The 17,940-nt window shown below is 43.0% G+C and overlaps 2 protein-coding genes across 7 annotated transcripts; both read left to right on the top strand.

Annotated features, from left to right (window-relative positions):
- The first annotated feature begins 798 nt into the window (after positions 1-798).
- On the top strand, positions 799-2,898 carry LOC137462235 (fatty acid-binding protein, liver). The gene is made up of 4 exons (XM_068172387.1): positions 799-954; positions 1,971-2,143; positions 2,415-2,504; positions 2,788-2,898. The coding sequence occupies exons 1-4, from the start codon at positions 888-890 to the stop codon at positions 2,836-2,838; spliced, it is 381 nt and encodes a 126-aa protein (XP_068028488.1). The 5' UTR covers positions 799-887; the 3' UTR covers positions 2,839-2,898.
- A 3,812-nt stretch (positions 2,899-6,710) lies between these two features.
- On the top strand, positions 6,711-17,917 carry SRSF10 (serine and arginine rich splicing factor 10). 6 transcript variants are annotated; one of them, XM_068172887.1, is made up of 7 exons: positions 6,711-6,906; positions 8,857-8,963; positions 10,633-10,734; positions 12,154-12,316; positions 12,619-12,672; positions 12,848-12,949; positions 15,986-17,917. In XM_068172887.1, the coding sequence occupies exons 1-7, from the start codon at positions 6,842-6,844 to the stop codon at positions 16,002-16,004; spliced, it is 612 nt and encodes a 203-aa protein (XP_068028988.1). In that variant the 5' UTR covers positions 6,711-6,841; the 3' UTR covers positions 16,005-17,917. The 6 variants fall into 6 exon arrangements, with proteins under 6 accessions (XP_068028988.1, XP_068028990.1, XP_068028989.1 ...); XM_068172889.1 differs by lacking the exon at positions 12,848-12,949 and having other exon boundaries at positions 12,622-12,672; XM_068172888.1 differs by lacking the exon at positions 12,848-12,949.
- Positions 17,918-17,940: the final 23 nt, after the last annotated feature.

The raw sequence follows: 17,940 nt of genomic DNA, 5'->3' as shown, positions 1-17,940 counted from the left end.
AAAAAAAACCCTGAGCATTGGGTTTCTATTTAAATAGAATGAAAAGTTAACTTGGAAAGGTCACCCACCCCTGGGATACAGGCTCTGTTTGAATTAAGCAATAAAATTGCAAGACACATCTAATGAAAGTCTTCCAAAATCAACAGCCAGGCTTGCACAGACAGCAAGGAACATCACTCAAGGGCTGGAGTGAGTGAAGAATTCCTTGTGCAGCTGGGGAGAAGATAAAATAACACATCCTATTTGCTTCCTGCATTCACTCTCCAATCAGTATTCCATGTTTATCTTTTATCTTCTATTAAAATAAAAAGGAAACTGAATTTAATTCAATTCGGTTAGGTGCGCATCACTGACATCTGCTGGATAAAATAATCACTCATGTCCCACTCCAACATGATTTTGCCTGTCCTCAAGCAACGGGAGGCCCATAATTTTGAAAGAAATAGAATGATTTTATTCATTCTTTATCCACCATTTAAGGTTCAAGTGCCCACAGCAGAGAACACTGTTATAATTAGGAAATTCCCGCTGTACAATACCAATTACCTTGATCTACTACAACTTTATCTGAAGAATTCTACTCAAGACACAGAGAATGTGCTAAACACAGAAGTTGTGAACAAAAAGCAAACAAATGAAGCTGCACTGCAACACTTTCCAACAAGGATGGACAATCACCCGAGGTCAGTAACCCACAACAAACACAACATCCCGGCCCTCAAGGTAAGAGCACCATGAACGAGAGGTTATGATCATTAAGAACAAATAATTGATTAATGATTGCTGTTTCCCAGTTAATAATTCGCCCTCTGACAATTTTGGGCTGGCCTCTCTGTTTCCATAAATAGCACCCCCGTGAGCAGGGGGAGCCCTCGCTGTGTCACACGATGGCGTTCACTGGCACCTGGCAGATCTACGCCCAGGAGAACCTCGAGCCCTTCCTCAAGGCTCTGGGTAAGTGCCTGCTCCCTCCTCCAATCATGGGCACCACAGCTCTTACTGCTGCACTTCCAGGGATTTTGTCCTTTTCTTTCTGTGACAAACTGCCCTGCTTGGTTAAATCTGTTTGATTTCATTTGGATGTGAAAAGAAGGTGAAAGTTGTATAAATTGATGGAGAAAGGTTACAGATAACCCCCAAACCCGTGTCTTAATGTTAGATGAGCTCCTAAAGACGGAAGAGTTGTTGTGTTGATTGACTTGTAATTTTATAAACACGTGTAACTAGAAACAAGCCATCAATGACTTATTCAGCTTCCCAATTATTGGTACAGAAGCCCTTTCTGCAGCACAAATGCTGTCGGTAATCTGTGAATAATTAACACGTGTGAAAAGTGGTCAGTAACCTGTCAGTGATTTTCACGTGTGACAAGTAATCTCTGAGTGATTATCAGGTCTAATCTGTGAGGATTAGGAGGTGCTACACCAATAAACATGCACTTCCCTTTGCCAGCAAAGCGTTCCCATTGGAGTCTTTAAGAGTAAATAGGAGATATTCAGGACAGTAAGATCCAGTTCCAATTGAAAAGCCTGGTCTGACAGTGTGCAGAACCAATCCCTCTCCTGGTGACAATGACACCTTCAAATCACGCCAGGGACACCCCAAAAAGGGAGTTTGAGGTTTGTAGCTCTGACTGGACAGACAGTCCCCCAACTCCCATCTCCCTGGGAAAATAAAAGTCATGCACACGTGGTTCTTTTCATGGAGCATCATCACCCCATGGCCAGCCCTTAGGAAGACAAACTGTGCATAATCTGACACATCACCAAATATAATACCAAAACCTAACCAGACTAGAAGGAATGCAGCAAAAAGCCCATTGAGAAGAGAGGAATCCAAAACAGGATTGTCTTTTAACTTGGACATCAGCTGCTAGTACTGGTTTGGATCTTTTGTGCCTTTGTTGGAAGGCACAATGTGATATTTTGCTATTTCCATAACAAGAGGTCTTGTGTTGCCTATTTTTGCAGGGTTGCCAGATGACACCATCAAAATGGCCAAAGATATTAAGCCTGTTGTTGAAATACAACAAAAAGGCAACGACTTTGTTGTGACATCCAAAACACCCAACAAATCTGTAACCAACTCATTTACACTCGGCAAAGAGGCTGACATCACCACCATGGATGGCAGGAAGCTAAAGGTAAAGCATTCCAAGAATAGGACATCTCTTTATTTACCCCTAAACCTCAGTTTATGTGTGAGTAGAATCTGTTTTTACCATTTCCATTTGCAAATATTTCTATCACTTTAACAAACAGAAATGTTCCTAAAACTCCTATTCAAATGCTGTACTGTCTAGTTTAAATTAACAGCTGTCATCATGAAACATCAGTGTAATTTATTAGTCCTCTACTTACTCAAATTGAATTCCAAAATCTAATTTTTAAAAATATTTTTAAATGTTCCAACAGTGCACTGTGAACTTGGTCAATGGGAAGCTGGTGTGCAAATCAGATAAATTCTCTCACGAGCAGGAAGTTAAAGGAAATGAAATGGTGGAGGTAAGTGCTAGAAAATAAGGGCACTTGCAGAAAAATGCTGAAGGAAAAAATGCTGATTAGCTTACAGTGTGTACAAAGTGTCCCTGTGGATAAAGACTGCTTCAAGGAACACAACCAACTCCAACTTTTCCTTCAAGTAAATGTTGTACATATATTTATAGGCAGGTACTGTGATTGTATTTTCTTGTGGACTAGGATGGATTTATGCATGAGTTACAGATGCTTCTGCCACTTAGCTGTAAATAGATTTCCAAAAGTTCAAATGTGCATTTGTCTCCCACAGACTATAACATATGGTGGAGTAACACTTGTCAGAAGAGGCAAGAAAGTCTAAAGCCAGATGCCCTCCTCTGTGACACCTTTACATACCTGAAATAAAGTGCACTTTCCACAAGGTGTGATCTCTGTTTTATCTGAACAAACAGTACAGGAAGTCATGATGATTTCTGCTCTCCTTTCACACGGCACTTCTTGTTACAGGACTGTTTTCCCCTCTGTCCTCAGAGTGACAGAAATTTGCCTCCCAGACAACCCAACCTGGACATAAATCACACTGTTCCAGTTCACCACAATAATCCCTGGGAGCAGCCAAAAGCTACAGAAATGCTCCTTGATTTCTTACACACAGACTGAACACACTCAGCTTTAGTTCCTGCTCCTACTGAAGGTTAGTCTTTAAGCAAAGCCCGTTCTCTATGACCTGGCCAACAGAGAACAATCAGGCATTTGTTGAGCTGATCTGTACCACATGGCCCGGGAATAGAAACAGCAATATTTTAAAAGCTGTGAAGCACTCACCAGTTATTAGCAATAGAGATGGCTGTTCTTAAACTGAATTACACAAAAGTACAATTAAGAGGCACTACAAGAGCAAAGAGAAGTAAACATTCTTCCAAGTTGCAGTGAACTCCCAGTGTCTTGTCATGGCCCAAGTTTGTGAAGCTCAAGTAAACCAGACTTTGTTCAGACCCTGTGTCTCTCTTAAGTATAAAGCACACAACGGCTGTGCCTAGAACCATTTCTCTGCTGATTAGATGCTATTATTATATCAGCAGCCCCATTTCATAACTTAAGTCGCTGCAGATTTGTTAGAATTGGTTTTAGGTGCAAGACCTCCATGAACAAAGTTGCTGGACTGATAATGCCATTTCAAATCCTCACTGGGAGGTTTTATCCCAGTGAAGAGTGCTGAGTTTCCATCTCCCCATGCCAGAAGAGCAGTTTGTGAGGGGAGAGGTTGTGTTTTAGTTAACAACACAATGTGACACAAGCAATTTGGGAAGTGTATTCTTATTCTGGGATAAGGCTGTTCTCAGGGGGAGTTTCACTGGCATAAAGGATCACTGTGCTCTTTTTGCTTCCCAGGCAGCTCCAATGCCAAGCACAGTCCTGCAGCCAGAATTAAATTCCATGTGAGTTAGAAATAAGATCAACAGCACAGAAATCAGGGCTGGTAAAACTCAGTGAGGGGGAGGAGGAGGAGGAGAAGGAGGAGGCTGCTTCAAGGCACTGGCGCTGGAAAAGCCACCCAAGAACTCAGCACCCTTCTCTGTGGGAGTTGCTGGGTAACTGCTGCAAACACACCCTGAAACCACACGCACGCTGTGGTTTTCCAGCAGGAAATTCACGGAATGCTGCAGGTCTGCAAGGAGCAAAGGCTGTACCTGCAAACTGGAGGATGGAACATGCAAGACACTTCAGGTTTATTTCTAAACCAAGGCAGAGATCCTTCATTGCTCATTTCAAACCCGTCATAAAATGATTGTTGTAGATACTACACACTAAAAGCACACTAACCTTATTTAGAACTTAAACTCATGCTAAGTCATCCTAATGGCAAAAATTCTAAAAAATTAAAAGAACACTTCACCTGGCTTTCTTCACTAGTGCGATGATTTCATTTTTCCAGCAATGGTGCCAATCTTTCCCATCCTTCTGGCAATGTCCTTCTGCCACGGGGCACCCCAGGTTTGGGTGGAATATTCAGTGCAGGTCCTTATGTGAAGCAGTCAAAACCTGAAGGATTTTGATCAGACTGAGATCTGTGTCCCATGGCCCAAGGGAATTAGCATTCCTAGATGGCATTAACAGGCTGGGATGGTAGCTCTGGATTCACTATTCCACAAAAACAAGTGCATTTTTCTGTGAAGGACTCCACTGGAGTATTTATAATCCAACTTGGATCTTGTTCATAATTTTGACTCCCAATCTGACAAGCTCTGACAAGGTAATCCTGGCAGCACGGATTTCTATCCATCAAAGTCCACTCTTTGGTAAATTCACTGTTTGAATGAATTTTACAGAATATGTGTAAAATATTTTTTTTCCTTTTTTGCTTTGTGCCAAGCACTCCCACCACAATTCCAGTCTCTGATGTGCATTCTTGTCTTGATTTTTAGGGTCTTTTAATGATTTGTGTGAGCAGATCTGTGTTTATACTGCACAAGGTAACAACTCTACTTGCTGCTTGCATACAGAAAAATGCTAACGGTAAATATTAAATGCAAAAAACATGGTCAGAGATCCCCATCCCTTCTCTGTCGAGTCCTGCACACAGAACCTGAACATAAAACCACATAAATTCTTTTTTTTTTTTTTTTGGAAGTGTATGTGTCTGCACATCTCCTGTGTTAGTGACTGAACTTCATCTTCCATTCAAACTTGAGTCATCTGTCATTCCAAACCTGCAAAAATCAGGCACTTCTTAGTGTGAGATTGCCAAGATATGAACAGCAATGTCCTCCCACCAGTTTCCATTCATGAATATTAAAAATAACGATGAAAATACACTGGTGGCAGACACAAGCATCAGCTTGATGTCTTTCTGTCCCTGCAGAAGATTGCTGAAAATCCCTCACATGAAAATGCAGATATTTTCATTGAACTCTTCACCAAACCCTGTGGCTGTTGGGTCAGGTGGGCCTTTTATCCACCTTTATGTGAGTCACACACGAGCGTGATGAGAAATAATCTCTCCACCCACCGCCTGTATTGTTTTCATCACACAAACAGCTTTAATGGAAAGGGCTGGTCCTGTGCAAACAGTCTGATGAAAACTCCTGGGGCTCAGCAGGGCTCCGGGTAACCGTGTTCTCCACAAAAATTGGATTAATTACTCCGTGTACAACAATAGTTACACACTCCAGAGAGACACTGGTCATTTATTTCAGTGTTGCACAGTTGGGGCCCAGTGGGATTCCACAGATGGAGCACACCAACGATCAAAATTTATTACTATGTACACATTTTAGCAAACAAAGGAATTAGTGTGCCTTGGCTACAAGTCACATAGTTCTGAATTAGTATTCTATCTTCTGTTGGTTAATTATTCTGCTGTTTCTCATGCTGATTAGTCCTGTTCTCTCCTTTTGGGCCAGTGGTCTGTGGGTTGGTGGTCATGACCTGCCCCTCCAGATGTAAAATTACATTTTACCCAGATGGAGACCATTTCAGCACAGTCGCTGAGTTGGGTTTATTAGTTTCTTCCTTACCTTGGGAGTTCTTGCCAGATGGCCCATAAATTCTGCATTCTTTGTGTCCCCTATCAGCGGGCATCCTTTTTTCTCAAGCTTTGTTAACCTCCCCCTAGGCCTGAGATCATCGAAGCATGTCCAGCCCTAAACCTTAACAAGGCAGTTCTACCAATCTGTTATTCTAACTCAGGCACATCACTTAAAGCTTGCTGGCTGCCGTTTGCGCGGGTTACACCTCCCTTCTTGTTGATTAGGCTTGAAAGCATGAAAACATCAAAGAGCATCTTTTCCTTAACAGAACTCGTACAGCCTCCACATTTCGCAACAGCGAGGCCACAGGACAGCGATCCCCCGAGCCTCGGGAAGGGCGTTACAGCCCGAGGCCGTGTCAGGAGGGAGCCCCGGCGCTCCGAGGCGGCTGCACAAGGGCCGGGCCGCGCTCTGCCCTCACGGCGGGGGCGCGGCCGCCATCTTGCCCCGCGCGCGCTCTCTCTTTTCGGCGGGAAAAGCGAGGCCCCGCGGCCACGGGCGGGGAGGGCAGCGCGCATGCGCGGCGCGCGCCGGGGGGGGGCGGGGGATGGGGCCCGCGGGCTCCCGCGCGGCGCCGGGGCGCATGCGCGCTGGCGGAGCGGGGCAGGATTTTGGCGCCGCGCTTCGCTCTCGCCGGAAGCCGCCCCCCCCCCCTCCCCTCTCCCCCGCGCCGGGAAGTCTCGCGAGAGGCGGCGCGCGGGCGGGCGGGCGGTGCAGCTCCCCCAGGGTCGCCTCAGCCGCTCCCGGGCCGCGCTCGCTCCTTCCCTCCCTCCTTCCTTCCTTCCTCCTTCCTTCCCTCCTCTCCTTCCTGCCGTCTGTCCCCGCGCCGCCGACATGTCCCGCTACCTGCGGCCCCCCAACACCTCGCTCTTCGTGCGGAACGTGGCCGACGACACCCGGTGAGTGGGGGCGGAGCGGGGGCTCGCGCAGGCTTTGGCGGGCTCGCTAGGCCGCGGCCGCGGGGGTCCCCCCGCAGCCGGGGGAGGGAAGGGGGCGAGCCCGGCCCGCTCCCTTCCCCCGCTTTGCCTCTCCTCCCTGCCCTGCCTTCCATTTTCCTCGCGATGCTGCTCGTTCCCCGCCTCTCCACGCGGGTTCGTTTCCAAACAGCGTCCAGAAAGAACAAAGCTGGGCCGCAACAAAGTGAAACTCCCCGCAGCCGCCTTGGAGTGTGTCCAGCGGGAGAGCCGGGCGGGATGTGCCACCGGGGCGATGCTGGACAGCCGCTGGCGTTTGGGATGCTCCTCTGGAAATGCAGTGTTGCTGCTAGATGGCAGAAAATAGAGCATTTATGCCCAAAATTCCTGGCGTGGCCGGTCCCGTTAGCGTGGGAGCTGCTGCCAGTGCAGTTGGAATGTTGCTGCCGTGGTTGTTGTGTATCGGGGCCTCCCGGGACGCTCGGTCCGCAGCCGAGGGAAGCAGTGCTTGGTCTCCGTTGTGATCGCGTGGTTCCGAGAGCCCATAAGGACTAAACACGTGCGGTGAGAGAACTTCCCGTAGGGAATTGAGGCGACAAAAACAGAACGTTGCACAGGTTCTTATTTATTCCTTATATGCTTCCAGTGAGCTGCTGGTTTTCCTCATTTCACCTGGGGCAGGTTAGTGACCAGAAACACCTTTGGTGTTTGCTATCAGCTGTGGAACATTTACCGAGCATCGTTGGCACGGAATGCATTTGTCAGAGCGCTCCTGTGTTGTTATTTTTGTGTAGAATTTGTACGGAGATCCCTGTAAGGTCCAGTTCTATAAAATGTGAGTTTTCCAGCTCTGCCTGGGCGACTTGGACCAAAGTTGTTCAGCAGTCAACACTACTGTGGGCACGATGGAATGGAATGAAACTAAATTTTTTACTTTTTTTTTTCCCCCGTGAATTTGTTCATTTTTCCAATAATTTATTTTACTTTAAGAATACCTGAGGATGATTGCTTCCAAAGTCTTTACAAGGATGTGGATCCTGTTGAGGGTTCACCTTAAGCACAGAGTTCTTGGAGGTTGGTTTCATTGTGAGATCTCCATGCTGGTGGTCGTTCCCCTCTGCCAGCACTGACTGCGGAGACTTGTTTCCCAGCTGGTGCAAGAGAAAGGAAGAAATACTAAAAACCAGTAGTAACTCTCCCATACCACCCAAATACAGTATTGCATCGATCTTCTCATGCAGGCTTTTGTCCTCAAATTAAACGTGAGGAGCTGATGTGAGTAAGAAGCCTCTGTTGAGGAGAGGCTGCTGTTCCAGGGGTAGGAGCAGCTGAACAGTTTTGTCTCAGCTCTCTAAAGCCAACTCTTTGGAAAAACTACCCCGAGGGCATGACTGGCTGCTCACTGAGATCCGTTCTGTTTGATGTGGTTGTAAGTATTGATTATTCTATGGAAATGAGTTCGGGTGACTGGTTTGGTCTCATAATGTTTATTTGGATCTCCTAATTGATGTTTGTGTGTTGCAAAATCCCTGTCGAGGTACTTGAATCATCATAACGATAATTTAACAATCCTTTCTTTCACTTTGTGCCAGTCCTGGCTGCAGTGAGTGAACTGCTGTGGATCACTTCTCAGGTTACATTTTTATTTGAGGGTTAAGCTGAAGGCTGGTTTCAAACTGCCTGGGTGTATCTTGAGCATCCTGAGACTTGAGTGTTTCAGAAAAGCTCCGTGTGCTGCCAACAGGGAACTGCCCAAACACCTTTTCCCCCCAAGAAACATTTTCCTACTTTCATCCTCCACCAGATGCGTCCAAAAACCAGGGATGGTGATATCAATTGTAGATTTGATTCTTGCTTGTTTTGTTTCATTTTGGTGGCTGTTTTGTGGCACCTCAGGCAGTGCCGAAGCCATATCAGGTGTTTGTGGTGTTGCAGGTCCGAAGACTTGCGCCGGGAGTTTGGTCGTTATGGGCCTATAGTTGATGTTTACGTTCCACTTGACTTCTACACCCGTCGTCCCAGAGGATTTGCCTATGTTCAATATCCTTTCTTCAGATGGCTCATTAGTGAGGGGTGTTGAAGTTTGAAATTCAAGTTTGTGTAAGAGGTAACCAATCTAAATGAAAAAGCAGTTTACTTTTGTGTTGTATCTAATAAGTGTCTTACTTATGTCGTGGTGTTTCGTTATTTTTGAAGATTAACTTCTCTCAATTGTTCTTTGCCTTTTTTGCAAAACTTAAGTCCAGTAATCTAAAAGCTTGCTTATGTCGCTGAAATTAATACTCTATGATTTAAATGAAAATTTATCACTGACTCAAAATTGTCTAGCACGTTTTTATTATCACTGGTGTGTAAGTAAAGTTGTGCTTAGCAAAATGTGGCTGCTGTTCATTGTTAATTTAAGAAATGGAAACTGGAATCACTTGATCAAAATCAGATTGTGTAAAAAATGAGGTGAACTTCTTTCTTTAATATTGTCCCCTAATTTGCTGTCCTCTGTTGTTGCCTCAGAATGTAAAGCTGTACAGTAATGGCGACCCCAAAGAGAAAGCATGAAAGAACCTTTAGAGTAGAGTTCAACAATTAAGGCAAGTAGACAAGCCAAAGACCTCTTAAGGATCAGGCTTGAAGAGAAGGGAGAGTTTGGGAAAAGAAAAAATAAAGAAAAGCTGGAAGAAGGACAAGCCATAATGGGAGACAAAGCTTCGCTTTATCTACAAAAGGGGGAAAAGGTTGTTTTTCAAAGTTAAAGATAAAGCCATCTGTCATTTTTGGCCAAGCATCTCATGACAAGTCCTTCTGACAAGCACTTAAAGAGTTAAAGGTCAAGATGAAGTTGAATGGTGGCCAAGATTAAAGGAGTCATACCTGATGTATCCTACAGAATAACAGTTTCTCTTCTGTCTGTCATGTAAGCAGTAATTTGATGAATTATTCTGGTTTAGTCCAGACAAAACCTGTAATATTTCTCTTGTGAGTGCTACTGTAACTGTGGTCTGAATGAAATGGAAGTTTCTCTCCTGCAGAGATGATGCTGCTGAGAAATGAGTGGCCTGGAGGGGAAAGGCAGCTCATTGTTTTGGGTCCCACAAGCTGGAATTAAGGGTGTAAATTCCAGCGTTAAAACAAACGTCTGTCACTGTACCTTGGCCCTGAGTGGCAGTGCAGGGCTCCCAGAGTCTGCTCTTCTCTCACACTGGGGAGGCTCTGCACACAGGGCTGTGACACGACATCAGTTAAACCTAAAATCAGTTGTTTAAACCAGAAAAGGAAACCTTTATTCCAATTCCAAAGTTAATAATTAACAGTTACTGTTGGTATCTTCAACATAATTTAAGAACTAGGGCTTAATTTTAATAAACTCAATGTAGTGGAGAGAACTAAATGACCATTAACAAGTGTGTTTTGAAAGGATACCTTTGTTTTCTTTGCATAAGTACAAGTGGGAGAAGAAAAAAAGTTAAGAGTATCACATAGCAAGTGCTTGCTGATGGATAAATTCATAGTCATATTACAAGATTTTAATTTTATAATAGGAGTTCTCAGATAGCTGGTGGTTAATTAAAAAAAAAAAACACTAGTGTGTAGAGTATCATGACAAAAAAACTTAAAACGTGGCTGTAAAATGAGAAAATAACTTGAAATTTTTTATTTTAAATACCAAATCTGTTAAACTGCTCAAATTCCCAAGTACCTTAACACTGGCCACATTTGAAGATGTCCGTGATGCAGAAGATGCTCTCCATAATTTGGATCGAAAGTGGATTTGTGGTCGGCAAATAGAAATCCAGTTTGCACAGGGGGACCGCAAGAGTAAGTGCCTGGATTTTCTCTCTCCCTGGATTTAGCCTGGGTGTCAGCACCCAGCACTGCACGTGCTGCTAATTGTTGTGAAATGCTCTGATTGTGTATAAATAGCACGTGGATGTTCTGCCTTTCATCCAGTAACTGCTAATGACTCGTTTAATTATAAATGGCTAACTAAGTACAGCAGTCACCACAGTCTTCTTCAGAGCTTTCTGTGCAGCTCTGTGTGATTTCCAGGATTGAGGTCATGTCTTCATTTTCTTTTGGCTTCATGATAAAAGTCAGTTTCAAGTTATCTCGATTTAAGGTGGAGCAGAACTTGTGTTTTTTGAACAGATAAATGTAAAGAGAATTTAGGTCTTTTAAACTGTTGTTTGTGTGCATAGTCTTCATTTGCAGGGAGATACAAATTTGTAAAACCTGGCTCAGCCCTGTTGGTCTAAACCAGGACTGTAATACTCATGTGATGCCTGGGAATAAAAAGAACTTAAAGGTCTTTAGTTACAGCTCTCAGGGAAACAACCTGACTGTCCAGTTCTCCCTCGAGTCCTCACAATTAACTTCAATGGAGTCAATGGAAATTCTACACTCCAAAGGACAAGTTTCTGCCCTGTGTGTATAAACATTGGGATTTCTGACAAGTTTCGGAAAAAAATTAACTAAATCCACCTTAATGTCTTGCAAGCAGCTCTAAAAACTTAAAATTTGAAGCCGTTTAGTACAGAGGATGTTTGTTCCAGCGTGTTTAAAATACTTAGAGCATGGTCTTTGGGTTTGAATTTGATACAGAGGAAGGATAGCTGTGCTGCTTAGAGGAAATACAGTGGAAGACTAATAGTTTCATTCATTCTTAATTACTTTAATAACCAAGCTGTAGAGTGAAAGTGAATTGTTATACTGAGGGGTTCCTTTTGAATCAGACTTCCCTTTGTGTGGCATCCAGCAAAGCTTTTGTATAAGCTGGGCCTTTAATCATTGAAGACAGCTGTGGATCAGGTGTGATGATGGTGCTGTGCAGTCAGGAAAAAGTGTTTAATTAGCTTTCACTCATTGGGTAAATTCAGGAATGTCAGAATGTGTCAGTCATGGGTCTGACCAGCCATACCAGTTTCCAGCTGGCCTGAAATCACCTTGGGCAGCTCTGTGTTCTGGTTTTATAGAGAATTAGTCCTTTCTAACTGGTTTTGAGGGTTTTTTTTTTTGTTTGTTTTGCTTTCTAGATTTACAGTGCCCCCAAGGCTGCATTAATTTGTGTCCAGTGGCTCAAGCAGCACAAAACAAGTGGACAGAGCAGCCTCTCACCTGTCCCTTCATAAACATCAAATCCCAAATGAACCTTTCTGCTGAACACCAAATGCATGGCTTAGACCGTGAGGGCAATAAGTAGGGCATCTTCCTCACCTGTAAATATTGCTATTTTTACAGCACCAAACCAAATGAAAGCCAAGGAAGGGAGAAACCTGTACAGTTCTTCTCGTTACGATGACTATGACAGATACAGGCGGTCTCGGAGTCGCAGCTACGAGCGCAGACGGTCGAGGAGTCGCTCCTTTGATTACAGCTACAGAAGATCCTATAGTCCCAGAAAGTAAGTGTAGTGTGTGGGGCTGGCCTCAGCTGCACAGCACAGACACACCACGCTGACTATTTAATTGTTACGCTTCGGAATAATCTTTTTTTTTTTTTTTTTTTCTATTGTGGGAGTAACCGCTGGGAGTTGCGTACCTTGCATGCTGCATCTGATCAGGAGTAATGAATGAAACGATTCTGTGCTGCATTGGAGAATAACTAAAAGCAAATGCACAGCTTGAAAATAGAATTAAGTGTTAAGCATTTGTACATTTACGTAGGTATTTGTCACCGTTTACTTTTTCTGATGTACCTTTTTAGCAGTAGACCTACTGGAAGACCTCGTCGTAGCAGAAGCCATTCGGACAATGATAGGTAAAAAACCACTTTTTACACCCTTTAAATTGCAAGCTAGATCACTGTATTCCTTTAACTATAGGTTTAAAAAAAAAGTTTCTCCTGCAAAAACGGTAAACAATTTTTGATGTACTAGATGTCTAAGAATAGTGTTTTTACATTCAAATCTCCTCTCTCCCCTTTATTCTGATAGGTTCAAACACCGCAATCGATCTTTTTCAAGATCTAAGTCCAATTCAAGATCACGATCCAAGTCACAGCCCAAGAAAGAAATGAAGGCTAAATCACGGTCTAGGTCTGCATCTCACACCAAATCTAGAGGCACCTCTAAAACAGATTCTAAAACACACTATAAGTCCAGCTCAAGATATGAGAAGGAGTCGAGAAAAAAAGAACCAGCTAGATCCAAATCACAGTCAAGATCACATTCTAGATCTAGGTCAAAATCCAGATCGAGGTCTTGGACTAGTCCCAAGTCCAGTGGCCACTAGCAGTGTATCCATGTTGGTTTAGGCATGTGAGATTCATTTACACACAGTTCAGTTTACTTAAATTATCAGGAATATGATGTTGCAACAGTGCTAAAAAATATTTTCTTTGTCAGTTTTCCCTGTAGCCGACAATGGTTGAAATTAAAACAGTGTTGAGAAGCCACAGAGAGAGAGAGAGGGAGATTGTCCACTTGGTTAAATGTCATGGGCAGCTACTGATTCGGTTGTGGTGTCTCTATGTATATTTTTGTAAAGATTTGCATTTTTAATGCTTAGATATTTGGTGATGACTTGATTGATCGTAACTTGCAACATTGTCCTTTTACAAATGTCACACCCATAGAGAAATTGGTACCAGTTTGTGCTGGGCAGTTAAACCAGCTTTTTAACTGGTTCTTCAACTCTATAAACTTTGTGAGAAAAAGGAAAACTGGACAGCTGTAGTGCAACACTGGCTGCTGGGAAATCAGACTGGCAGTTTGTTTCCATGGCTCCAGGGCAGGTTTCAGTGTTCTCCGTGGCCACCAGCACCAGCAGGTTGGCACATGGAGCTCTGTGGAGGGAGATTTGGGAGATTTCTCTTTAGCCTGCAGTCTGGAGAGATGGTACTAACCTTGCATGTACGACATGGGCAGAGAGCTGGTCTTAGAGCTCGCTCAGAGCCTGTGCAGTGTTGTGACCCCTCGGGACAGAGGCTTCACTGCCTCTGCCCTGGCTGCTGGTGCTGAATGTGAGGGAAAAACCCACCTTGAAACGCAAGATCTAAATTCAGATTTCAGCAAACAGCAGAGCAACTAAATATTAGGTCGTGTGTACATTTTATGCAGTTTTTTGTATCTATTCTCAATTTTAGTGAGCAGTTAACCATAAAGTTGCTTAGTTTTCCTGCTGTTAGATACAATTAGATTGTTTCGAGTTGTGTGTGTACAGTATATAAGAACTAAACTTTTATGCCAATGACTCCTGTGGTTAGTTGGTGTATTCATAGGTATCAAACTGTAGCCATCTCCCTGGGTTACCAGGCTTGCTTGCTTTTTACACAGCAAAAAAGCGGTTGGTCAAGCAAGTCTGAATCACTCCTTCCTCAGAATGGATAGTGGTTTGGTTACAAAATTTCAGTTTCCTTCAGAACAAATGTTTGAAGTTGGATATGAACAAGAGCTGCATCTCTAGTTATGTAGTTTATCACTAATACAGTATATTTAGAAAATTGAACGTGAAAAATAACAAGCCCAGTGTGTAATCTTACCAGTATTTCTAGAAGGCAAGATCCTTTGTTGTGGAAATGGCTTTTGGCATTGTTTTGGTTTTGGTTTTTTTTTTCTCTTTACCTTCAAAAGCCACCATCAAACACTTAAGTGTTCCTCTCTGTCTGATGTCTGTAGCATACAAAGACATTGATTTCCAAAAGTTCCTTTTTAGAGAAATGTTTTAGGGTTTGGGTTTAGTGTTTCAGCAGGGCTTTTCAAGAAGCGCAGATGGCTTTGGGATCTTGTCAGCGGAACGTGCTTAGGGGCTGATCCTAGAACCTTTGTACATTTAATAGTATTTCTAACTTTTTCTTTACTGTTTGCAGTTAATGTTCATGTTCTGCTATGCAATCATTTATATGCACGTTCCTTTAATTTTGTAGACTTTCCTGGATGTATAGTTTAAAAACAGCAAAAAGTCTATTTAAAAACTGTAGCAGTAGCGTGCAGCTCTAGCAGAGGAAAGTTGTGGGATTAAACTTTGTATTTCCTTTCTTATAGAGGCTTCTAAAAAGGTATTTTTATATGTTCTTTTTAACAAATATTGTGTACTACCTTTAAAACATCGATGTTTTGATCAAAATAACTAAAGACCCAGCTTATTTTCTGCTTGCTGTAAATTTAGCAAACATGCTGTAATAAAAAAATGAAGGAAATACTGATCCACTGGAATTATTGTAGCTTTAGAATTTGACTCCAGAGCATGGTTAGGAGTAGAGCTATGCATCCCTTATGGAGTAAAATCCTTACTATGGTATTTCAGTAAAGGCAGGAATTTTTTTCATTTAGTGTCTGAATAAATGTCGCTTCACATTTTTGAAGGGGTACAAGACAAACTGAGAACACTAAGCAAAAGTTGTACTCTAATATATTGAATTTTCTTTGCCATTAACTTTCATTATTGCTGGATGGACTTGCCCCATAGGTTATAATTCAGATATTATTAGCCAGGTTATGAAACTGCTTAAAAGCAATGACCGAAGGTTCATACAGAATCAAAATTACAGTATCACCATAACAATTTATATCAAAACTGGTGCCAGCAGTGGTTCTGTGGGAGCTGGCAGCAGGGATGGAGCTGCCTCCTGGCACTGGTGTGTGCCCAGCTGAAAGACAGAAATGCTCTGTAAAGCACTGAATTGCTTTCATAAACCCACTGTCACCCTTTGGAAGTTGAGCTGTGATTATTTCTGCTTCTAGCAGCAGAAACCCACAGTCTTTTCAGCTTTATAGATTTATTTATATAAATATAGTCTTCATGACTAACTCCTGCTTGAGAGGGGTCCTCGTGACTGAGTGGTGGGGGAGCGTGGCTGTGGCTGTGTCAGGGGCCTGCAGGCACTGCTGTGGTCGATGGTGCTGCTGGTCCAGCTGGAATTGGAGCTGGAAGGGTGGGAGGAGGGAGGAGAAATCTCCATGTCCAGGCCGAGTAACAGTAACTGTTCCTTAACTGTTGTGTCAGCATGTCCTTATATTGTGTGCCTCAGCATTTATGTATAGCACAGTTTAATTTTTTGTTTTGAAAAGCCAGATCATTGCAAGTATAATGTAGTGTCTGCCAGTTCTGATGGTTCTTTCTTTCTCTCCCAGAGGTAGGACTAAACTTTGACTTGACTTGTGTATATGAACAAGCCAGAAAAGCCGAACACAAACCCACGATGTTTCAAGAGTGCATGAATAAAGATGTTGTCCTAGTTCTTGCTCCCATGGAAAAATTGTGAAGAAGCTGTTCTGTGGGCCTTTCAGTTGGGGAAGAGTTAGCAGGATGTGGCCAAAAGGGCAGGGAATGTTTATGCATTCATGCAAATCAAGCCACAGCCCATCTAGATAACATCTCCCTCCCTTGATGCAGGTATCCCAGTCCTGCCCTAAAAAAAGCAGGAGCCTGTCTTGTGCAAGCTTCCTGCAGGTTATGCACAGCTGGAATGCAAGAACTTTGCAGGCTACAAAAGATCATGTCTAGATATCTTTCTTTTGGAGTCTCAAGAATGGTGGGAATTACGTTTTTCTGTGGTAAATCTAGATTTTGTCATTCCTGCAAAATTTGTAGAATTGAAGTAGTGTGTAAAAAAAGAAAAAAAAATAAAAGAAAAAAAAAGAAACAAAAAAAAAGAAACAAAAAAAACCACCACCTCTGCTGAAATGGCTGTGCTCCAAAATATCTGCAGCGAATCGATTGGTGTCAGCAGTCATAGAAGGCTCTATTGGAACTTCTTTTTCACCTAAAGTCCATGCACCCAACTGGTAATTAAAAATCTTCAATTTAGTGGTTAAGTAGCTGGGTGTTTAATTAGGGACTCTGATAGACTGGTCTCTGAAAGCTCAATGTTATCCTTTCTATGTCTTATCAAGATGTTCAATGTACAGTATCATGGTTTTACTCAAAGTGGAATCTTTTGGTTTCAATGTTGTTTGGAGCTCTCTGCTTGGACAGAGCTTTTTTTTCCTGCCTGGTGACAGCTCGGGGTGCTCAGAGGAGGGCAGTGCAGCCACCACAGCGCAGCTGCTCGGGCCTTGCCAGGGACGGGGCAGATGAACATTCTGAAGTACAAAGGGATAAAATTGACACGTTTTTAGGACATAGTCACCCATTAAGAACTGCTGGTTTTCTCCATTTATCTTGTAACTTGCTTAAAAAAGTCTGTAGTCCATTGCTATAATACTTGTCTAAAAATGCTCTTGCTGCTGAGATTATTGTAGGAAGGGAAGACTCTGTACCCTGTAGTGTGTTTGATCGGAGATGCTGATGTTTTATTCACCCACATCCTTTCTTCTTGAGTTTTGTGTTCCATCTGTGCAAATAACCCTGTGAATTGGGAATAAAATGTACAAGTTTTGACTATAACTTGAGAGCACCTTCTGACTTAATTAATCCAGCTGTAGCGTGTGGTAGACGGAGCCCCAAGCTGCTTCCCAGCCTCGCCAGCTTTTGGTTTTGTCAGGAACGTTAATTAGTGTTAATTCTCCAGCCCCGTGTTCCCTAACCACTGGAAAGGCATGATGGAGAAGGCTGCAGTTAAAGAAAGCTCCCTTGGAGAAGGGAACTTCCAAAATGAGGTCATCCCACTTTTCCATTTCCATCTGAAAACAAAGAGATGCTTTTAGGGGGTAAAAAAAAAACTTTATTTAAATGTTTTGTTTCCAATTTGTACACACATCATCAGTAATTGACAATTAGAAGTGGAGAATAGATAATTAACTGGGATACAGCTCAGACTCTGGTGAAGGTCCACGTCACAACACAAGTTTAGAGACTGCCAATTCCATGTGATTTGGAGCAATAGTTTTGTAAACATCCAGATCAGCTGCCACTGCATTTGGAATGTACAGAAAGACACCTCCAAACATTTCACAATCTGCAAAAGGCCTGTTCAAATTAAAGCACTTTTTTTTTAGTAATCCTTGTATTTCGAAAGAACTGGGGCTGCTCCTGTTGTCACCCTCCAGCAGGATCAGCTGGAGGGTGACAGCACAGGAGCCTCCTGCCCTGGCCCTCTGCCGAGGGATTTTAGCAAAGATTGGGAGAAAATGTTGTTTTACAGAGC

This window comes from Anomalospiza imberbis, chromosome 25 (assembly GCF_031753505.1).
Source record: "Anomalospiza imberbis isolate Cuckoo-Finch-1a 21T00152 chromosome 25, ASM3175350v1, whole genome shotgun sequence".
Classification (NCBI taxonomy): Eukaryota; Metazoa; Chordata; class Aves; order Passeriformes; family Viduidae; genus Anomalospiza; species Anomalospiza imberbis.
This window is presented reverse-complemented; position numbering and strand designations above follow the sequence as displayed.

What these genes read in the sequence shown, in the direction of transcription:
- LOC137462235 (XM_068172387.1), top strand. Translation starts at nt 888, where the DNA reads ATGGCGTTCACTGGCACCTGGCAGATCTACGCCCAGGAGAACCTCGAG. An exon ending in GCCCTTCCTCAAGGCTCTGG is followed by an intron (nt 955 to 1,970) that starts GTAAGTGCCTGC and finishes CTATTTTTGCAG; the next exon opens with GGTTGCCAGATGACACCATC. An exon ending in TGGATGGCAGGAAGCTAAAG is followed by an intron (nt 2,144 to 2,414) that starts GTAAAGCATTCC and finishes ATGTTCCAACAG; the next exon opens with TGCACTGTGAACTTGGTCAA.
- SRSF10 (XM_068172884.1), top strand. Translation starts at nt 6,842, where the DNA reads ATGTCCCGCTACCTGCGGCCCCCCAACACCTCGCTCTTCGTGCGGAAC. An exon ending in AACGTGGCCGACGACACCCG is followed by an intron (nt 6,907 to 8,856) that starts GTGAGTGGGGGC and finishes GTGGTGTTGCAG; the next exon opens with GTCCGAAGACTTGCGCCGGG. An exon ending in AGATCCTATAGTCCCAGAAA is followed by an intron (nt 12,317 to 12,618) that starts GTAAGTGTAGTG and finishes GTACCTTTTTAG; the next exon opens with CAGTAGACCTACTGGAAGAC.